General features: G+C 48.4%; 1 protein-coding gene across 1 annotated transcript in view; it reads left to right on the top strand.

The window, feature by feature from the left end:
* LOC148453493 (sodium/potassium-transporting ATPase subunit beta-2-like) overlaps window positions 1-21177 on the top strand; it is a 64375-nt gene that overhangs the window by 35492 nt on the left and 7706 nt on the right. The window contains exons 2-6 of the mRNA XM_088462051.1: window positions 7757-7885; window positions 12135-12230; window positions 15397-15602; window positions 16469-16540; window positions 17804-17914. Coding sequence (XP_088318177.1) covers window positions 7757-7885; window positions 12135-12230; window positions 15397-15602; window positions 16469-16540; window positions 17804-17914 — 614 coding nt within the window. The remainder of the gene's footprint in view (window positions 1-7756; window positions 7886-12134; window positions 12231-15396; window positions 15603-16468; window positions 16541-17803; window positions 17915-21177) is intronic.

Below are 21177 nucleotides of genomic sequence, written 5' to 3' on the forward strand. Positions count from 1 at the left end.
AGTCCTGTGTATACATCTGTAACATCAGTCACAGCTCAGCCAGCATAGAGACACCACTACTGCTATCTCACATCTGTAATACCTCACAGTCCTCTGTATACATCAGTAACATCAGCCACAGCACAGCCAACATAGAGACACCCACTACTGCTATCTCACATCTGTAATACCTCACAGTTCTGTGTATACATCTGTAACATCAGCCACAGCACAGCCAGCATAGAGACACCCACTACTGCTATCTCACATCTGTAATACCACACAGTCCTGTGTATACATCTGTAACATCAGTCACAGCACAGCCAGCATAGAGACACCCACTACTGCTATCTCACATCTGTAACACCTCACAGTCCTGTGTATACATCTGTAACATCAGTCACAGCTCAGCCAGCATAGAGACACCCACTACTGCTATCTCACATCTGTAATACCTCACAGTCCTGTGTATACATCAGTAACATCAGCCACAGCACAGCCAGCATAGAGACACCCACTACTGCTATCTCACATCTGTAATACCTCACAGTCCTGTGTATACATCTGTAACATCAGCCACAGCACAGCCAGCATAGACACCCACTACTGCTATCTCACATCTGTAATACCTCAGTCCTGTGTATACATCTGTAACATCAGCCACAGATCAGCCAGCATAGAGACGCCCACTACTGCTATCTCACATCTGTAATACCTCAGTCCTGTGTATACATCTGTAACAACAGCCACAGCACAGCCAGCATAGACACCCACTACTGCTATCTCACATCTGTAATACCTCACAGTCCTGTGTATACATCTGTAACATCAGCCACAGCACAGCCATCATAGAGACACCCACTACTATCTCATATCTGTAATACCCCACAGTCCTCTGTATACATCAGTAACATCAGCCACAGCACAGCCAACATAGAGACACCCACTACTGCTATCTCACATCTGTAATACCTCACAGTTCTGTGTATACATCTGTAACATCAGCCACAGCACAGCCAGCATAGAGACACCCACTACTGCTATCTCACATCTGTAATACCACACAGTCCTGTGTATACATCTGTAACATCAGTCACAGCACAGCCAGCATAGAGACACCCACTACTGCTATCTCACATCTGTAATACCTCAGTCCTGTGTATACATCTGTAACATCAGCCACAGATCAGCCAGCATAGAGACGCCCACTACTGCTATCTCACATCTGTAATACCTCAGTCCTGTGTATACATCTGTAACAACAGCCACAGCACAGCCAGCATAGACACCCACTACTGCTATCTCACATCTGTAATACCTCACAGTCCTGTGTATACATCTGTAACATCAGTCACAGCTCAGCCAGCATAGAGACACCACTACTGCTATCTCACATCTGTAATACCTCACAGTCCTCTGTATACATCAGTAACATCAGCCACAGCACAGCCAACATAGAGACACCCACTACTGCTATCTCACATCTGTAATACCTCACAGTTCTGTGTATACATCTGTAACATCAGCCACAGCACAGCCAGCATAGAGACACCCACTACTGCTATCTCACATCTGTAATACCACACAGTCCTGTGTATACATCTGTAACATCAGTCACAGCACAGCCAGCATAGAGACACCCACTACTGCTATCTCACATCTGTAACACCTCACAGTCCTGTGTATACATCTGTAACATCAGTCACAGCTCAGCCAGCATAGAGACACCCACTACTGCTATCTCACATCTGTAATACCTCACAGTCCTGTGTATACATCAGTAACATCAGCCACAGCACAGCCAGCATAGAGACACCCACTACTGCTATCTCACATCTGTAATACCTCACAGTCCTGTGTATACATCTGTAACATCAGCCACAGCACAGCCAGCATAGACACCCACTACTGCTATCTCACATCTGTAATACCTCACAGTCCTGTGTATACATCTGTAACATCAGCCACAGCACAGCCAGCATAGAGACACCCACTACTGCTATCTCACATCTGTAATACCTCACAGTCCTGTGTATACATTGGGAACAATGAGTAACATCGGCCCCTCATGCACAATTACAGCAAGTCTTGTTGCACGCAGTGAGTACACAAGCGGTGTATGCCATCGCAGTGGGTAATTTATGCACGCCCATGCAACGGCGTTCTAATGGTATTACATTTGTAAACACATCTGCGTTTCACTACCCATTCCCCCGTCATCAACCCCAAACGCTCACTGCCTGCCCCTCACTCTGCGATGGCTTTTACTATGCCTGGGTGATCACAAAGCAATCCCAGTGCTAACTCCCGCGTACGCTGTTGCATTTGTGATCCATGCTGAATCAGGCCCTTGGTGTAAACTCCTAAGTCCTGTGATTACTTTGTAGTATTGTTATCAGCGCTCAAAGTGATTGTAAGCTTGCGAGCAGGGCCTTCCTACCTACAGTATATATCTGTCTGTTATTACCCTGTTTTCTTCTATTAATGTTTCCAATTGTAAAGAGCAACAGAATATGCTGCGCTATATAAGAAACTGTTAACAAATAAGTAAAGTGGGAATTTTAATAGCTCCCCCCCCACCCTCCCCCCCCCCCTTCCTGAATCCTTAGGGATCTGGATAAGTTTAATTGTAGATGCTTTTAGCACTATGTAGCAGGATATGTGGAACAAACTTTACTCTCCTCTCTTATAACTTCCATGTGTCCCTTCTGCTTTCTCTTATCTGTTTTCTTTGTCTACCACTCTCCTCACCTTCATCCCAGGTAACCCTCTACTCCCCCTTTGTGTCTTCTCTATCCTTTACTAACCCCCTGCACCTCTCTCTGCCTGCTACCTTTTCAGCCCCTCTCACCCCCCCTGCACCACTAACTGCTTCCCCCTCTCACCCCCCTGCACCACTAACTGCTTCCCGCTCTCACCCCCCTGCACCACTAACTGCTTCCCCCTCTCTCCCCCCTGCACCACTAACTGCTTCCCCCTCTCTCCCCCCTGCACCACTAACTGCTTCCCCCTCTCACCCCCCTGCACCACTAACTGCTTCCCGCTCTCACCCCCCTGCACCACTAACTGCTTCCCCCTCTCTCCCCCCTGCACCACTAACTGCTTCCCCCTCTCTCCCCCCTGCACCACTAACTGCTTCCCGCTCTCACCCCCCTGTACCACTAACTGCTTCCCGCTCTCACCCCCCCTGCACCACTAACTGCTTCCCACTCTCACCCCCCTGTACCACTAACTGCTTCCCACTCTCACCCCCCTGTACCACTAACTGCTTCCCCCTCTCTCCCCCCTGCACCACTAACTGCTTCCCACTCTCTCCCCCCTGCACCACTAACTGCTTCCCGCTCTCACCCCCCTGTACCACTAACTGCTTCCCGCTCTCACCCCCCCTGCACCACTAACTGCTTCCCACTCTCACCCCCCTGTACCACTAACTGCTTCCCGCTCTCACCCCCCTGCACCACTAACTGCTTCCCCCTCTCTCCCCCCTGCACCACTAACTGCTTCCCGCTCTCACCCCCCTGTACCACTAACTGCTTCCCGCTCTCACCCCCCCTGCACCACTAACTGCTTCCCACTCTCACCCCCCTGTACCACTAACTGCTTCCCGCTCTCACCCCCCTGCACCACTAACTGCTTCCCCCTCTCTCCCCCCTGCACCACTAACTGCTTCCCCCTCTCTCCCCCCTGCACCACTAACTGCTTCCCCCTCTCTCCCCCCTGCACCACTAACTGCTTCCCCCTCTCTCCCCCCTGCACCACTAACTGCTTCCCCCTCTCTCCCCCCTGCACCACTAACTGCTTCCCCCTCTCTCCCCCCTGCACCACTAACTGCTTCCCCCTCTCTCCCCCCTGCACCACTAACTGCTTCCCGCTCTCACCCCCCTGCACCACTAACTGCTTCCCCCTCTCTCCCCCCTGCACCACTAACTGCTTCCCCCTCTCTCCCCCCTGCACCACTAACTGCTTCCCGCTCTCTCCCCCCTGCACCACTAACTGCTTCCCCCTCTCTCCCCCCTGCACCACTAACTGCTTCCCGCTCTCTCCCCCCTGCACCACTAACTGCTTCCCCCTCTCTCCCCCCTGCACCACTAACTGCTTCCCCCTCTCTCCCCCCTGCACCACTAACTGCTTCCCGCTCTCTCCCCCCCTGCACCACTAACTGCTTCCCCCTCTCTCCCCCCTGCACCACTAACTGCTTCCCCCTCTCTCCCCCCTGCACCACTAACTGCTTCCCGCTCTCACCCCCCCTGCACCACTAACTGCTTCCCGCTCTCACCCCCCTGCACCACTAACTGCTTCCCGCTCTCACCCCCCTGCACCACTAACTGCTTCCCCCTCTCTCCCCCCTGCACCACTAACTGCTTCCCGCTCTCACCCCCCCTGCACCACTAACTGCTTCCCGCTCTCTCCCCCCTGCACCACTAACTGCTTCCCCCTCTCTCCCCCCTGCACCACTAACTGCTTCCCGCTCTCACCCCCCCTGCACCACTAACTGCTTCCCGCTCTCACCCCCCTGCACCACTAACTGCTTCCCCCTCTCTCCCCCCTGCACCACTAACTGCTTCCCCCTCTCTCCCCCCTGCACCACTAACTGCTTCCCGCTCTCTCCCCCCTGCACCACTAACTGCTTCCCCCTCTCTCCCCCCTGCACCACTAACTGCTTCCCGCTCTCTCCCCCCTGCACCACTAACTGCTTCCCCCTCTCTCCCCCCTGCACCACTAACTGCTTCCCCCTCTCTCCCCCCTGCACCACTAACTGCTTCCCCCTCTCTCCCCCCTGCACCACTAACTGCTTCCCCCTCTCTCCCCCCTGCACCACTAACTGCTTCCCCCTCTCTCCCCCCTGCACCACTAACTGCTTCCCCCTCTCTCCCCCCTGCACCACTAACTGCTTCCCCCTCTCTCCCCCCTGCACCACTAACTGCTTCCCGCTCTCTCCCCCCTGCACCACTAACTGCTTCCCCCTCTCTCCCCCCTGCACCACTAACTGCTTCCCCCTCTCTCCCCCCTGCACCACTAACTGCTTCCCGCTCTCACCCCCCCTGCACCACTAACTGCTTCCCGCTCTCACCCCCCCTGCACCACTAACTGCTTCCCCCTCTCTCCCCCCTGCACCACTAACTGCTTCCCCCTCTCTCCCCCCTGCACCACTAACTGCTTCCCCCTCTCTCCCCCCCTGCACCACTAACTGCTTCCCGCTCTCACCCCCCTGCACCACTAACTGCTTCCCGCTCTCACCCCCCTGCACCACTAACTGCTTCCCCCTCTCTCCCCCCTGCACCACTAACTGCTTCCCGCTCTCACCCCCCCTGCACCACTAACTGCTTCCCGCTCTCTCCCCCCTGCACCACTAACTGCTTCCCCCTCTCTCCCCCCTGCACCACTAACTGCTTCCCGCTCTCACCCCCCCTGCACCACTAACTGCTTCCCGCTCTCACCCCCCTGCACCACTAACTGCTTCCCCCTCTCTCCCCCCTGCACCACTAACTGCTTCCCCCTCTCTCCCCCCTGCACCACTAACTGCTTCCCCCTCTCTCCCCCCTGCACCACTAACTGCTTCCCCCTCTCTCCCCCCTGCACCACTAACTGCTTCCCCCTCTCTCCCCCCTGCACCACTAACTGCTTCCCCCTCTCTCCCCCCTGCACCACTAACTGCTTCCCCCTCTCTCCCCCCTGCACCACTAACTGCTTCCCCCTCTCTCCCCCCTGCACCACTAACTGCTTCCCCCTCTCTCCCCCCTGCACCACTAACTGCTTCCCCCTCTCTCCCCCCTGCACCACTAACTGCTTCCCCCTCTCTCCCCCCTGCACCACTAACTGCTTCCCGCTCTCTCCCCCCTGCACCACTAACTGCTTCCCCCTCTCTCCCCCCTGCACCACTAACTGCTTCCCCCTCTCTCCCCCCTGCACCACTAACTGCTTCCCCCTCTCTCCCCCCTGCACCACTAACTGCTTCCCCCTCTCTCCCCCCTGCACCACTAACTGCTTCCCCCTCTCTCCCCCCTGCACCACTAACTGCTTCCCCCTCTCTCCCCCCTGCACCACTAACTGCTTCCCCCTCTCTCTCCCCTGCACCACTAACTGCTTCCCCCTCTCTCCCCCCTGCACCACTAACTGCTTCCCCCTCTCTCCCCCCTGCACCACTAACTGCTTCCCCCTCTCTCCCCCCTGCACCACTAACTGCTTCCCGCTCTCACCCCCCCTGCACCACTAACTGCTTCCCGCTCTCACCCCCCTGCACCACTAACTGCTTCCCGCTCTCACCCCCCCTGCACCACTAACTGCTTCCCCCTCTCTCCCCCCTGCACCACTAACTGCTTCCCGCTCTCACCCCCCCTGCACCACTAACTGCTTCCCGCTCTCACCCCCCTGCACCACTAACTGCTTCCCACTCTCACCCCCAGCCAGGGTCGGATTAAGCACTCAGGGGGCCCTGGTCACTTAAGACAGGGGGGCCCTACCCCTCTTGTCAGGACCTCCATGAAGCAACAATATAAGGCCTACCTGTACCCCCATGTCTCTCTATAGCCCACAGCTCAGCCTCTCCCCGCCGTGTCTATCTTTAACCTTAACCCTGGTCCCCTGTCCCTGTGTCTCCCTATAGCCTCGGCCCTGCCCCCAGTGTCTCCCTATAGCCTCGGCCCTGCCCCCAGTGTCTCCCTATAGCCGCGGCCCTGCCCCCAGTGTCTCCCTATAGCCGCGGCCCTGCCCCCAGTGTCTCCCTATAGCCGCGGCCCTGCCCCCAGTGTCTCCCTATAGCCGCGGCCCTGACCCCAGTGTCTCCCTATAGCCGCGGCCCTGACCCCAGTGTCTCCCTATAGCCGCGGCCCTGCCCCCCTTCTTCCCTCCCTCGTTAAACTTGATTACGGATCTTCAGCTTGCTCCTCCAGAGTCGTCCTCATTGCAGCGGTGGTGACAGCAGGCTCCTCAGTCAGTCTCTCTCTGTTCTTCATCACGCTGACATCTTGACGTCACACTCGCATTGCAGAGAAAAAAACGTTATTGTCCTGGCCGGGTCACATGATGGCCCTGCCATGGGAGGGTAGCAGCAGCAGCTATAGCTGGGGAGATTAGCTCCGGCCGGGGGGCCCCCTGAGAGAGAGGGGGCCCGGGGGTACTCGCCCCCCTGTGCCCGCCCCCTTAATCTGTCTCTGCCCCAAGCACTACTAACTACTTTCCTCTCTCACCCCCAGCAACAGCATTGTGTGTCCCAGCACAGATCAGAGATGTGTCCCCACATAATGCCCTGCTGTCCCAGTGCTGGGACCCCATACTCTGTCCCAGCGCCAGGATACTTCTCCACTGTGGGAAGAGGCAGTTTTTCATTCCGCCGTATACCGCCCCACTGATTGTTATTATTCTAATATTGTGATCGCTCCCTAGTATTGTGATCGCTCCATAGTACTGTGATTGCTCCCTAGTATTGTGATCGCTTTCTTATGTGATTACACTAATATTGTGATCGCTCCCTAGTATTGTGATCGCTCCCTAGTATTGTGATCGCTCCCTAGTATTGTGATCGCTCCCTAGTATTGTGATCGCTCCCTAGTATTGTGATCGCTCCCTAGTACTGTGACTGCTTTCTTATGTGATTACACTAGTATTGTGATCGCTCCCTAGTATTGTGATTACTTGTTAATACTCTCTAATATCCTGTTTACTTTAGTATTTTGATTACTCTAATAATGTGATTACTCTATAGTATTATAATTACTATCTAGTATTGTGATTACTTTTTAGTCTTGATTACTGTAATAATGTGATTTCTCTTCACCAGCGCTGATCCTGACCTTCTACATACTGTTTTATGCCTTCCTCACTGCCATCTTCTCGCTCAGTATGTGGGTGATGTTACAGACCATCGATGAATATAATCCCAAATATGCAGATCGGCTCTCTAATCCAGGTAACTCATTATAGCACCAATGCAGCATATGGAATGATTAATAAGTCGGCTTTCCTCCCTTTCTCCCTTCTGCCATATTACTATAATTATCTGTACTATCTGGAGATGTTTCCTTCTATAGAAACACACACTGTAACATTTTAATACTCATTGGCAGCAACAAGAGTTGTCTCCATAGCGCTTGCAATCTAATTGGGCATGAAGAGACAAGGTAACAAGTCATCGACAGTGGCAGCAATCAGCGTTGTGACAAGGTGTAGCTGCAACCTGTGCCGGCCAGGCCCCCCGAACGCCCAGAAGAACATCCTCATGTCCTCAGTAATTATTCTAGCTGCCATTCCAGGGACCGTAGGGCAGCAATGGTGCACTCTGTATTGGAGCAATTCCAGGGACCGTAGGGCAGCAATGGTGCACTCTGTATAGGTGCCATTCCAGGGACCGTAGGGCAGCAATGGTGCACTCTGTATGGGATCCATTCCAGGGACCGTAGGGCAGCAATGGTGCACTCTGTATGGGAGCCATTCCAGGGACCGAAGGGCAGCAATGGTGCACTCTGTACGGGAGCCATTCCAGGGACCGTAGGGCAGCAATGGTGCACTCTGTATAGGTGCCATTCCAGGGACCGTAGGGCAGCAATGGTGCACTCTGTATAGGAGCCATTCCAGGGACCGTAGGGCAGCAATGGTGCACTCTGTATTGGAGCCATTCCAGGGACCGTAGGGCAGCAATGGTGCACTCTGTACAGGGGCCATTCCAGGGACCGTAGGGCAGCAATGGTGCACTCTGTATAGGTGCCATTCCAGGGACCGTAGGGCAGCAATGGTGCACTCTGTATAGGAGCCATTCCAGGGACCGTAGGGCAGCAATGGTGCACTCTGTATTTGCACAGCCCTAGTTACGGCCCTTGCAGCAATTATACGGGATTTCCAGGTGTAGGGTGTAGGATTAGGGGAGCACACAAGACTTCAGGAATTATACAGACGGTTGCGGTAATACTTGTTCTGATTTTACCATTCTGAATAAATATTTTTCATGTTTGCAGATTTATTTATTTTTTTAAATTGAGTATTTTTATTGGTTTATAAAACATTCAAAACAAAAGAAAATAAAGTTTTGTACAATAAAGTCACAAAAAAACGACAATCCATACAGACAGTGAGAATCTTATATCGCAAACTGAAAATTAAGTTGTAGCAGAAAAGTATAAAATAATAAATAGCAGAGTAACTAATTCAGTACATATAATATAATTTCAACATTTTAAAGTTTTGTCTATTTGTTTATCTTTTAGTTCTTGTTTATCAATGTAAATGTTTTTATTACCAATTATTTATATAGAACCCACATTCTGCACAGTGACACCCCCCCCCCCCCCCCCACGGTGTCTCCCGGTGCAGAGAGAGAGACGATGTTCGTGCAGCGCTGGCAAAATGGGTGTGGTCATGTGAGAAGGGGGTGTGGCCACACCCCTGTGTCTATTACTTGGTGGGTAAGGTGGGGTGGCAGGAGATCCCTGTGTGGAGTGCCGGCCAGCTCCCTCAGTGACAGGAGCCTAGTGCAGCACCCGGCTTCTGTCAGTGAAGGGGAGTCTGCACCTTGGTGTTACCCCTCGGTTACCCCACCCCCCACGTGTAACGCCACTGATTATGCAGCGCTTTACAGAGAATAGCCGCCATTATTATAATGTGATTACTCTGCAGTATTCTGATTACTCTAATAATGGGTTTACTCTGTAGTATTCTGATTACTCTAACAATGGGTTTACTCTGTAGTATTCTGATTACTCTAATAATGGTATTACTCTGTAGTATTCTTATTACTCTGTAGTATTCTGAATACTCTAATAATGGGATTACTCTGTAGTATTCTGATGACTCTAATAATGGGATTACTCTGTAGTATTCTGATTACTCTAATAATGGGATTACTCTGTAGTATTCTGATTACTCTGTAGTATTCTGATTACTCTAATAATGGGATTACTCTGTAGTATTCTGATTACTCTAATAATGGGATTACTCTGTAGTATTCTGATTACTCTGTAGTATTCTGATTACTCTAATAATGGGATTACTCTGTAGTATTCTGATTACTCTAATGGGATTACTCTGTAGTATTCTGATTACTCTAATGGGATTACTCTGTAGTATTCTGATTACTCTGTAGTATTCTGATTACTCTAATAATGGGATTACTCTGTAGTATTCTGATTACTCTAATAATGGGATTACTCTGTAGTATTCTGATTACTCTAATAATGGGATTACTCTGTAGTATTCTGATTACTCTAATAATGGGATTACTCTGTAGTATTCTGATTACTCTAATAATGGGATTACTCTGTAGTATTCTGATTACTCTGTAGTATTCTGATTACTCTAATAATGGGATTACTCTGTAGTATTCTGATTACTCTAATAATGGGATTACTCTGTAGTATTCTGATTACTCTAATAATGGGATTACTCTGTAGTATTCTGATTACTCTAATAATGGGATTACTCTGTAATATTCTGATTACTCTAATAATGGGATTACTCTGTAGTATTCTGATTACTCTAATAATGGGATTACTCTGTAATATTCTGATTACTCTAATAATGGGATTACTCTGTAGTATTCTGATTACTCTAATAATGGGATTACTCTGTAATATTCTGATTACTCTAATAATGGGATTACTCTGTAGTATTCTGATTACTCTAATGGGATTACTCTGTAGTATTCTGATTACTCTAATGGGATTACTCTGTAGTATTCTGATTACTCTGTAGTATTCTGATTACTCTAATAATGGGATTACTCTGTAGTATTCTGATTACTCTAATAATGGGATTACTCTGTAGTATTCTGATTACTCTAATAATGGGATTACTCTGTAGTATTCTGATTACTCTAATAATGGGATTACTCTAATAATGGGATTACTCTGTAGTATTCTGATTACTCTAATAATGGGATTACTCTGTAATATTCTGATTACTCTAATAATGGGATTACTCTGTAGTATTCTGATTACTCTAATAATGGGATTACTCTGTAGTATTCTGATTACTCTAATAATGGGATTACTCTGTAGTATTCTGATTACTCTAATAATGGGATTACTCTGTAGTATTCTGATTACTCTAATAATGGGATTACTCTGTAGTATTCTGATTACTCTAATAATGGGATTACTCTGTAGTATTCTGATTACTCTAATAATGGGATTACTCTGTAGTATTCTGATTACTCTAATAATGGGATTACTCTGTAGTATTCTGATTACTCTGTAGTATTCTGATTACTCTAATAATGGGATTACTCTGCAGCATTCTGATTACTGTAATAATGGGATTACTCTGTAGTATTCTGATTACTCTAATAATGGGATTACTCTGTAGTATTCTGATTACTCTAATGGGATTACTCTGTAGTATTCTGATTACTCTAATGGGATTACTCTGTAGTATTCTGATTACTCTGTAGTATTCTGATTACTCTAATAATGGGATTACTCTGTAGTATTCTGATTACTCTAATAATGGGATTACTCTGTAGTATTCTGATTACTCTAATAATGGGATTACTCTGTAGTATTCTGATTACTCTAATAATGGGATTACTCTGTAGTATTCTGATTACTCTAATAATTTGATTACTCTAATAATGGGATTACTCTGTAGTATTCTGATTACTCTAATAATGGGATTACTCTGTAGTATTCTGATTAATCAGAATACTACAGAGTAATCCCATTATTAGAGTAATCAGAATACTACAGAGTAATCCCATTATTAGAGTAATCAGAATACTACAGAGTAATCCCATTATTACAGTAATCAGAATGCTGCAGAGTAATCCCATTATTAGAGTAATCAGAATACTACAGAGTAATCAGAATACTACAGAGTAATCCCATAACTACAGCAATCAGAATACTACAGAGTAATCCCATTATTAGAGTAATCAGAATACTACAGAGTAATCCCATTATTAGAGTAATCAGAATACTACAGAGTAATCCCATTATTAGAGTACTCTAATAATGGGATTACTCTGTAGTATTCTGATAATAATGACATAATTTTTTCTCAATAGCCAATTAACCTACCAGTATATTTTTGGAGTGGGCCATGTTGGGAAATCAGGTTTTACTGTATGTCCACAGTGCCTACAACAGCTGGCTCGTACCTACAGAGAGCGCCCTGAATGCCTCTGAGGTTCCATTTTACACATTTAATGAACATTTGTATCTCTTCACCAGGGCTAATGATTCGACCCAAGCTGAGCACTCTGGACATTGAAATAACAAACTCCACCTGGCAGACGTATGTCGATGGACTCAATTCTGTGCTAAAAGGTGAGAGCTACCAAACGTTTCTGCTAAAACATGAAACCTTAGAACTATCTGTGACCACCCTCCATCCTTCCCACTTCATTACCTGTCCATAAACACCGAAGTGGCATCGGTATGACATACCACCGGACATAAGCCCCCCTAACCCTCCTTCCTTCCCACTTCATTACCTGTCCATAAACACCGAGATGGGATCGGTATGACATACCACCGGACATAAGCCCCCCTAACCCTCCTTCCTTCCCACTTCATTACCTGTCCATAAACACAGAGATGGCATCGGTATGACATACCACCGGACATAAGCCCCCCTAACCCTCCTTCCTTCCTTCCCACTTCATTACCTGTCCATAAACACAGAGATGGCATCGGTATGACATACCACCGGACATAATCCCACCCCTAACCCTCCATCCTTCCCACTTCATTACCTGTCCATAAACACAGAGATGGGATCGGTATGACATACCACCGGACATAAGCCCCCCCCTAACCCTCCTTCCTTCCCACTTCATTACTTGTCCATAAACACAGAAATGGCTTCGGTATGACATACCACCGGACATAAGCCCCCCCCCCCCCTAACCCTACTTCATTACCTGTCCATAAACACCGAAATGGCATCGGTATGACATACCACCGGACATAAGCCCCCCCTAACCCTCCTTCCTTCCCACTTCATTAGTTGTCCATAAACACCGAAATGGCATCGGTATGACATACCACCGGACATAAGCCCCCCCCCCTAACCCTCCTTCCTTCCCACTTCATTACCTGTCCATAAACACAGAGATGGCATCGGTATGACATACCACCGGACATAAGCCCCCCTAACCCTCCATCCTTCCCACTTCATTAGCTGTCCATAAACACAGAAATACGTATAAGACAACATATGTGATCCAGCTTTGTATATTGCTGTTACCAATTTTTATTACCGCACTCATTCATACCCTCTATTACTCTTTCTACATCACCTTCTTTTATTATATGCCCTGTGTTACTCACTCTCCATCTCCCTCTATTATTACTCGCTCTGTAACCTTGTTACTCATACCCCATTTCCCCTCTATCACTAATTATCCCATCATCTCCCTCCTCCACTATCATTACTTACTCTATATTACTCACTCACTCTCCTCCCCTATCATTACTTACCCTATATTACTCACTCACTCTCCTCCCCTATCATTACTTACCCTATATTACACTCACCATCCTCCTCTATCATTACTTACCCTATATTACTCACTCACTCTCCTCCTCTATCATTCCTTACCCTATATTACTCACTCACTCTCCTCTATCATTCCTTACCCTATATTACTCACTCACTCTCCTCCTCTATCATTACTTACCCTATATTACTCACTCACTCTCCTCCTCTATCATTACTTACCCTATATTACTCACTCACTCTCCTCCCCTATCATTCCTTACCCTATATTACTCACTCACTCTCCTCTATCATTCCTTACCCTATATTACTCACTCACTTTCCTCCTCTATCATTACTTACCCTATATTACTCACTCTCCTCCTCTATCATTCCTTACCCTATATTACTCACTCACTCTCCTCAATTCATTCCTTACCCTATATTACTCACACTCTCCTCTATCATTACTTACCCTATATTGCTCACTCACTCTCCTCCCCTATCATTCCTTACCCTATATTGCTCACTCACTCTCCTCCTCTATCATTCCTTACCCTATATTACTCACTCACTCTCCTCTATCATTCCTTACCCTATATTACTCACTCTCCTCTATCATTACTTAGCCTATATTACTCACACACTCTCCTCTATCATTACTTATCCTATATTACTCACTCACTCTCCTCCTCTTTCATTACTTACCCTATATTACTCACTCACTCTCCTCCCCTATCATTACTTACCCTATATTACTCACTCACTCTCCTCCCCTATCATTACTTACCCTGTATTACTCACTCACCTTCCTCCTCTATCATTACTTACCATATATTACACTCTCCTTCCTCCCCTATCATTACACCCTGTGTTGGTCATTCCTAATACTCACTTTCTGTAGCTTGATAAATAGATCAGACTGTGCAGTCACCTTGGCAGGCAGATAATGAATGGGGAAATTAGGTATTTCTGTGGTATGCATCTTCCTAATAGCTGGAAGTAATAATAACCCCGGTCTCACTGCTTCATAACTTAGACCCTGTGTTCTCTCTCCATCACGCTCCTCTGTCTAATCATATAATTACTATCTCTCTCCATCACTCTCCTCTGTCTAATCATATAATTACTATCTCTCTCCATCACTCTCCTCTGTCTAATCATATAATTACTGTCTCTCTCCATCACTCTCCTCTGTCTAATCATATAATTACTGTCTCTCTCCATCACTCTCCTCTGTCTAATCATATAATTACTGTCTCTCTCCATCACTCTCCTCTGTCTGTCTCTCTCCTTACTTACTTTATAGTATTAGCTTACTCTTACATGCTCTAAGGCCCTCATTCAGAGCGCACGCTCTGAATGAGGGCCGTCCTCCATAACTATGGAGCGTCCTCCTGGATGCTCGTATAGCTGTGGGTCACCACCCACAGCCTATACGAGCGTGCAGTTTGATGGCCGCGATGGTCGTGGCCATCGCGACCATCGAAACTGCGTACAAAAGCCTGTGGTTGAGTTTTTCAACCACAAGGCTCGGAGTGATTTTGGCTCTATCAGAGCCAAAATCACTCCCACTGACATCACTAGTGATGTCAGTGGGCCGGCTTCTGACGGGAGGCGTTCCCATGGGAACGCCCCCGTCAGGGAGGCACGCCCCCGGCACGCCCACCAAAGGGGGCGTGCTGTCAGTCAACATCGACAGCACGCCCCCTTTGAAGAGACACTACGAGCGAAGGAAAATCCTTCGCTCGTCGCGTCTGGTGCATGCGCACGATGGAGCTCCCTCCGTCGTGCGCATGCTCAGTGCAGACCATCGACCCACTTGCGAGCGGACAGCCGCTCGCGAGTGGGTCTGAATCAGGCCCTAAGTTTCTTCTCTTTCCCTCGCTCTCTATATGTTATATTACTCATACTCTTGCTGTTCCCTTACATACTGTATTAGGAATGCTTTACTTGTATACCCCGTGTTACCCTCTTACTCTTTCCCTCTTACTCTTTCCTATTTACCAACAGAGTATAATAGGTCAGTGCAAGAACAGAGAGGCAGCAATTGTACCAGTGGTGTCTACAACAAGCAGGATGACACCGATGTGAGAAATTACCCCAAGAAGGCCTGTCAGTTTGTAAGGGACAATTTACTGGACTGTTCTGGGATTGGGAACGATACAACATATGGATATTCTAATGGAACGCCATGTGTGCTCATCAAAATGAACAAGGTGAGATGTGTGTAGTATCGTATCTAGGTCTCTGTTCTCCCATCACACTCATCCTCCCTCTCCCTCGCCTAGTACTCTCATATACACAGCGCCCCCTGTCTCTCTCTCTGAGTTATGCCTAGTACTCTCATATACACAGCGCCCCCTGTCTCTCTCTGAGTTATGCCTAGTACTCTCATATACACAGCGCCCCCTGTCTCTCTCTCTGAGTTATGCCTAGTACTCTCATATACACAGCGCCCCCTGTCTCTCTCTCTGAGTTATGCCTAGTACTCTCATATACACAGCGCCCCCTGTCTCTCTCTCTGAGTTATGCCTAGTACTCATATACACAGCGCCCCCTGTCTCTCTCTCTGAGTTATGCCTAGTACTCTCATATACACAGCGCCCCCTGTCTCTCTCTCTGAGTTATACCTAGTACTCTCATATACACAGCGCCCCCTGTCTCTCTCTCTGAGTTATGCCTAGTACTCTCATATACACAGCGCCCCCTGTCTCTCTCTCTCTCTCTCTCTGAGTTATGCCTAGTACTCTCATATACACAGCGCCCCCTGTCTCTCTCTCTGAGTTATGCCTAGTACTCTCATATACACATCGCCCCCTGTCTCTCTCTCTGAGTTGTGCCTAGTACTCTCATATACACAGCGCCCCCTGTCTCTCTGAGTTATGCCTAGTACTCTCATATACACAGCGCCCCCTGTCTCTCTCTGAGTTATACCTAGTACTCTCATATACACAGCGCCTCTTGATCTGCAGCGCCTCGCGCCCCTCTCCCTCTCCCCCTCCCTCTCCCCCTCCCTCTCCCCCTCCCCCTCCCCCTCCCCTTTTCCAGCCGACCTTTACATATGATGCTATCTCTCTTGCAGGTTATAAATTTCTTGCCTTCCATCATAAGCAGTTTCTCTAATTCCTCGATTACCATCAGTTGTGGCGCAGCGGTAAGTGTGCAGGTGTCTCTCATCCTGTCTGACTCTCACATTCTGTCACTTTCCTGAGATGTCTCAGACTCTGTTTCTCTTTACTGTATTCAGAAGCTAAAGAGTGCTGAGAATGTGACGGTAAGAGACCGAGGCTATAGGATCAGCTTTAGCACCAGCTAATATTCCCTGTAGTGATACCGCATAGATTATCCATAGCCAATCCATACATCCTACTGATATACCATAGGCATAAACAGGACAGGCGGAATGTATCAACTATTGCACATACCTTGCACTACATCGAGCCCCCTATCGCATGCAGACTGGCACTTATTAACACCGGTATGTATGAATGCTCTTCCGATAGTGCTGTCCTGGCAAAATACAGAAATCCGCGTTTCTAACCCGGCAGTTCCATTGTACTGGCCGCAATTTCTGAGTAAGGTCAGGGTTTGTGTAAGTGTGCGTATGGGTCCGATGTTACCGATTGTTTGGCTATGTTCCCCTAGTATACAGATATGAGTAAGGTCAGGGCTTGTGTAAGTGTGCGTATGGATCCGATGGTTTAGCTATGTTCCCCTAGTATACAGATATGAGTAAGGTCAGGGCTTGTGTAAGTGTGCGTATGGATCCGATGTTACCGATGGTTTAGCTATGTTCCCCTAGTATACAGATATGAGTAAGGTCAGGGGTTGTGTAAGTGTGCGTATGGGTCCGATGTTACCGATGGTTTGGCTACTTTGCCCTAGTATATGGATGTGAGTAGGGGGAGGTGTGCGTATGGGTCTGATGTTACCGATGGTTTGGCTATGTTGCCCTAGTATACGGATGTCAGTAAGGGGAAGTGTGCGTATGGATCCGATGTTACCGATGGTTTGGCTATGTTGCCCTAGTATATGGATGTCAGTAGGGGGAGGTGTGCGTATGGGTCCAATGTTACCGATGGTTTGGCTATGTTGCCCTAGTATATGGATGTCAGTAGGGGGAGGTGGGCGTATGGGTCCGATGTTACCGATGGTTTGTCTATGTTGCCCTAGTATACGGATGTCAGTAGGGCGAGGTGGGCGTCCTTATGTCTGGCTGTGATCAGAATGTGAATGCGCACATTTACATATCACGGCTGATATTAGCACATGCGCCGCGTGCGTATAAGCAGAATAGCGATCCGTAGTGAATCAGGCCCTCAGTTATTTCTTTGCACGTGTGTTTGGTGCAGTATATAATATACATACTACAGTATATAGAATAACCCTTATCATATGTATTAAACTTCTATTGCAGACACCGGATTCTGATCGTCTCCTGGGGAGCAGAGTGTATTTCCCCAGCACTGCACAGAACTTAGGGAGCATTGATCTGATGTATTTCCCATACTATGGGAACAGAGCGCAGGTAACCTTCCTCCTGCCTTATAACCTTCTGTCTGCAGCACATCTCACATTTCATTCTGGTGTGATTGGTACATAACGCACTCATTATGGGGCTTATGCAGAGTTAGGATCAAACCAATGCCAGGGGTGTAATACAGGCTGCTTTGGCATAAAGCCCACAAACACTGGGCAGCAGTAGCAGATTTTACCTAGGGGCTGCAGACAGGGCTGGATTTACCATAGGGCCCATAGAGGGGCCCCCCTGAAGTCCGTCCCAGGAAATATCCTGCTGCTCTGTGTTTGAACTGCAGCTGGCACCAGCCACGGAGAGGACACACAGGTAGTTCCAGCTGGAGGGGCTCCCGACACATTGTGCTGCCTAGCCTCGGTCAGCAGCTGGCACCGGTTGCGGAGAGGGTACACACAGGCAGTCTCAGCTGCAGGGGCTCCCGGCACATTGTGCTGCCTAGCCTCGGTCAGCAGCTGGCACCGGCTGCAGAGAGGACACACACAGGCAGTCCCAGCTGCAGGGGCTCCCGGCACATTGTGCTGCCTAGCCTCGGTCAGCAGCTGGCACCGGCTGCGGAGAGGACACACACAGGCAGTCCCAGCTGCAGGGGCTCCCTGCACATTGTGCTGCCTAGCCTCGGTCAGCAGCTGGCACCGGCTGCGGAGAGGACACACACAGGCAGTCCCAGCTGCAGGGGCTCCCGGCACATTGTGCTGCCTAGCCTCGGTCAGCAGCTGGCTCCGGAGAGGACACACACAGGCAGTCCCAGCTGCAGGGGCTCCCGGCACATTGTGCTGATTAGCCTCGGTCAGCAGCTGGCACCGGCTGCGGAGAGGACACACACAGGTAGTTCCAGCTGCAGGGGCTCCCGGCACATTGTGCTGCCTAGCCTCGGTCAGCAGCTGGCACCGGCTGCGGAGAGGACACACACAGGCAGTCCCAGCTGCAGGGGCTCCCGGCACATTGTGCTGCCTAGCCTCGGTCAGCAGCTGGCACCAGCTGTGGAGAGGACACACACAGGCAGTCCCAGCTGCAGGGGCTCCCTGCACATTGTGCTGCCTAGCCTCGGTCAGCAGCTGGCACCGGTTGCGGAGAGGGGACACACAGGCAGTCTCAGCTGCAGGGGCTCCCGGCACATTGTGCTGCCTAGCCTCGGTCAGCAGCTGGCACCGGCTGCGGAGAGGACACACACAGGCAGTCCCAGCTGCAGGGGCTCCCTGCACATTGTGCTGCCTAGCCTCGGTCAGCAGCTGGCACCGGCTGCGGAGAGGACACACACAGGCAGTCCCAGCTGCAGGGGATCCTTGCACATTGTGCTGCCTAGCCTCGGTCAGCAGACGGCACGGAGCAGCAGAAAAATGCTGGACTGCCAGGATCCAAGCTCCCGGTCCCCAGCGTTCTGCCACTCACAGCCCTGCAACCTGGGGCTCTCCCTGCATCACCGCACTGGGAGCAGACTTTCCCGGTCCCCCAGTGTGCAGCACTAAGGGGGAGATTTAATAAAGCTTGGAGAGAGATAAAATTGGAATTAGCACCAACCAATCAGCTCCTAACTGTAATTTTTCAAACACAGTCTGTAACATGACAGTTAGGAGCTGATTGGTTGGTGCTATTTCCAATTGTATCTCTCTCCAAGCTTTATTAAATCTCCCCCTTAGTGCTGCAATGCAGAGATATGAGTGCATGCTGAGGACCAGGAAAGCCGGCTCCCAGTGCGGCACAGGGGATAGCCCCAGTACTAACCAGGTTACAGGTGGGAGAGCCCAGCGTAAAGCGCTGGGGACCAGGAAAATAGCTGGGTGCTGGCAATGGTGTTATAAATACAACATTACAAATGTTTGAATAAAGTGTATGTAATGTGTATAAATGTAAAGTTGCACCAGGCTTGCCTATCCTCTCGAATATCAGGTGCCACTCCCGGCTGCCGCCCCCCACCCCCCCTGACTACTAATAGAAACCAGCGGTGAGGGGGGCGTCATCGTGGCCCCGCCCCCTGCTTCACAATGCCATTATCTTTGACATTCTGAAGAGGTGGCGGGGCCATGATGACACGATTGCGCGACCCCACCCCCAATGCGGCATTGCCGGCCATGCCCCCCGCTGTGCGCAGACATTCAGCTCCCTCCCAGAAGGAGGGAGATGAATGTCGGTAAGTATGAGTTGCATAGAAAATAACAACAGCAACCGGGCGCTATTATCAGTATACATACATATTACATTATCAGTGTACATAAATATTACATTATCTGTACACATACACATACATATTACATGATCAGTGTACATAAATATTACATTATCTGTATACATAAATATTACATTATCTGTATACATACACAAAAATATTACATTATCAGTGTACATAAATATTACATTATCTGTATACATACATATTACATTATCAGTATACATAAATATTACATTATCTGTATACATACATATTACATTATCAGTGTACATAAATATTACATTATCTGTATACATAAATATTACATTATCTGTATACATAAATATTACATTATCTGTATACATAAATATTACATTATCTGTATATATACATAAATATGACATTACCACTGTACATAAATATGACATTCTGTATACATAAATATTACATTATCTGTATATATACATAAATATTACATTACCAGTGTACATAAATATGACATTATCTATATATATATATATATACAGTCAGGTCCATAGATATTGGGACATTGACAGAATTTTCATATTTTGGCCTCTAGTCACCACCACAATGGCTTTGAGATGAAACAAACAAGATGTGATTTACCTGCAGACTTTCAGATATAATTTGAGGGTAATTACATCCAAATCAGGTGAACGGTGTAGGAATTACAATAGTTTCTATATGTGCCTCCCACTTTTTAAGGGGCCAAAAGTAATGGGACAAACTAAACAATCCTAAATCTAACTTTCACTTTTTAATACTTTGTTGCAAATCCTTTGCAGGCAATTACAGCCTGAAGTCTGGAACGCATAGACATCACCAGACGCTGGGTTTCATCCCTGGTGATGCTCTGCCAGGCCTCTACTGCAAATGTCTTCAGTTCCTGCTTGTTCTTGGGGCATTTTCCCTTCAGTTTTGTCTTCATCAAGTGAAATGCTGCTCAATCAGATTCAGGTCAGGGGATTGACTTGGCCATTGCAGAACATTCCACTTTTTAGCCTTAAAAAACTCTGGTTGCTTTTGCAGTATGTTTCGGGTCATTGTCCATCTGCACTGTGAAGCGCCGTCCAATGAGTTCTGAAAT

The sequence above is a fragment of the Taudactylus pleione genome, unplaced genomic scaffold (genome assembly GCF_031769625.1).
Source record: "Taudactylus pleione unplaced genomic scaffold, aTauple2 ptg001139l, whole genome shotgun sequence".
Classification (NCBI taxonomy): Eukaryota; Metazoa; Chordata; class Amphibia; order Anura; family Myobatrachidae; genus Taudactylus; species Taudactylus pleione.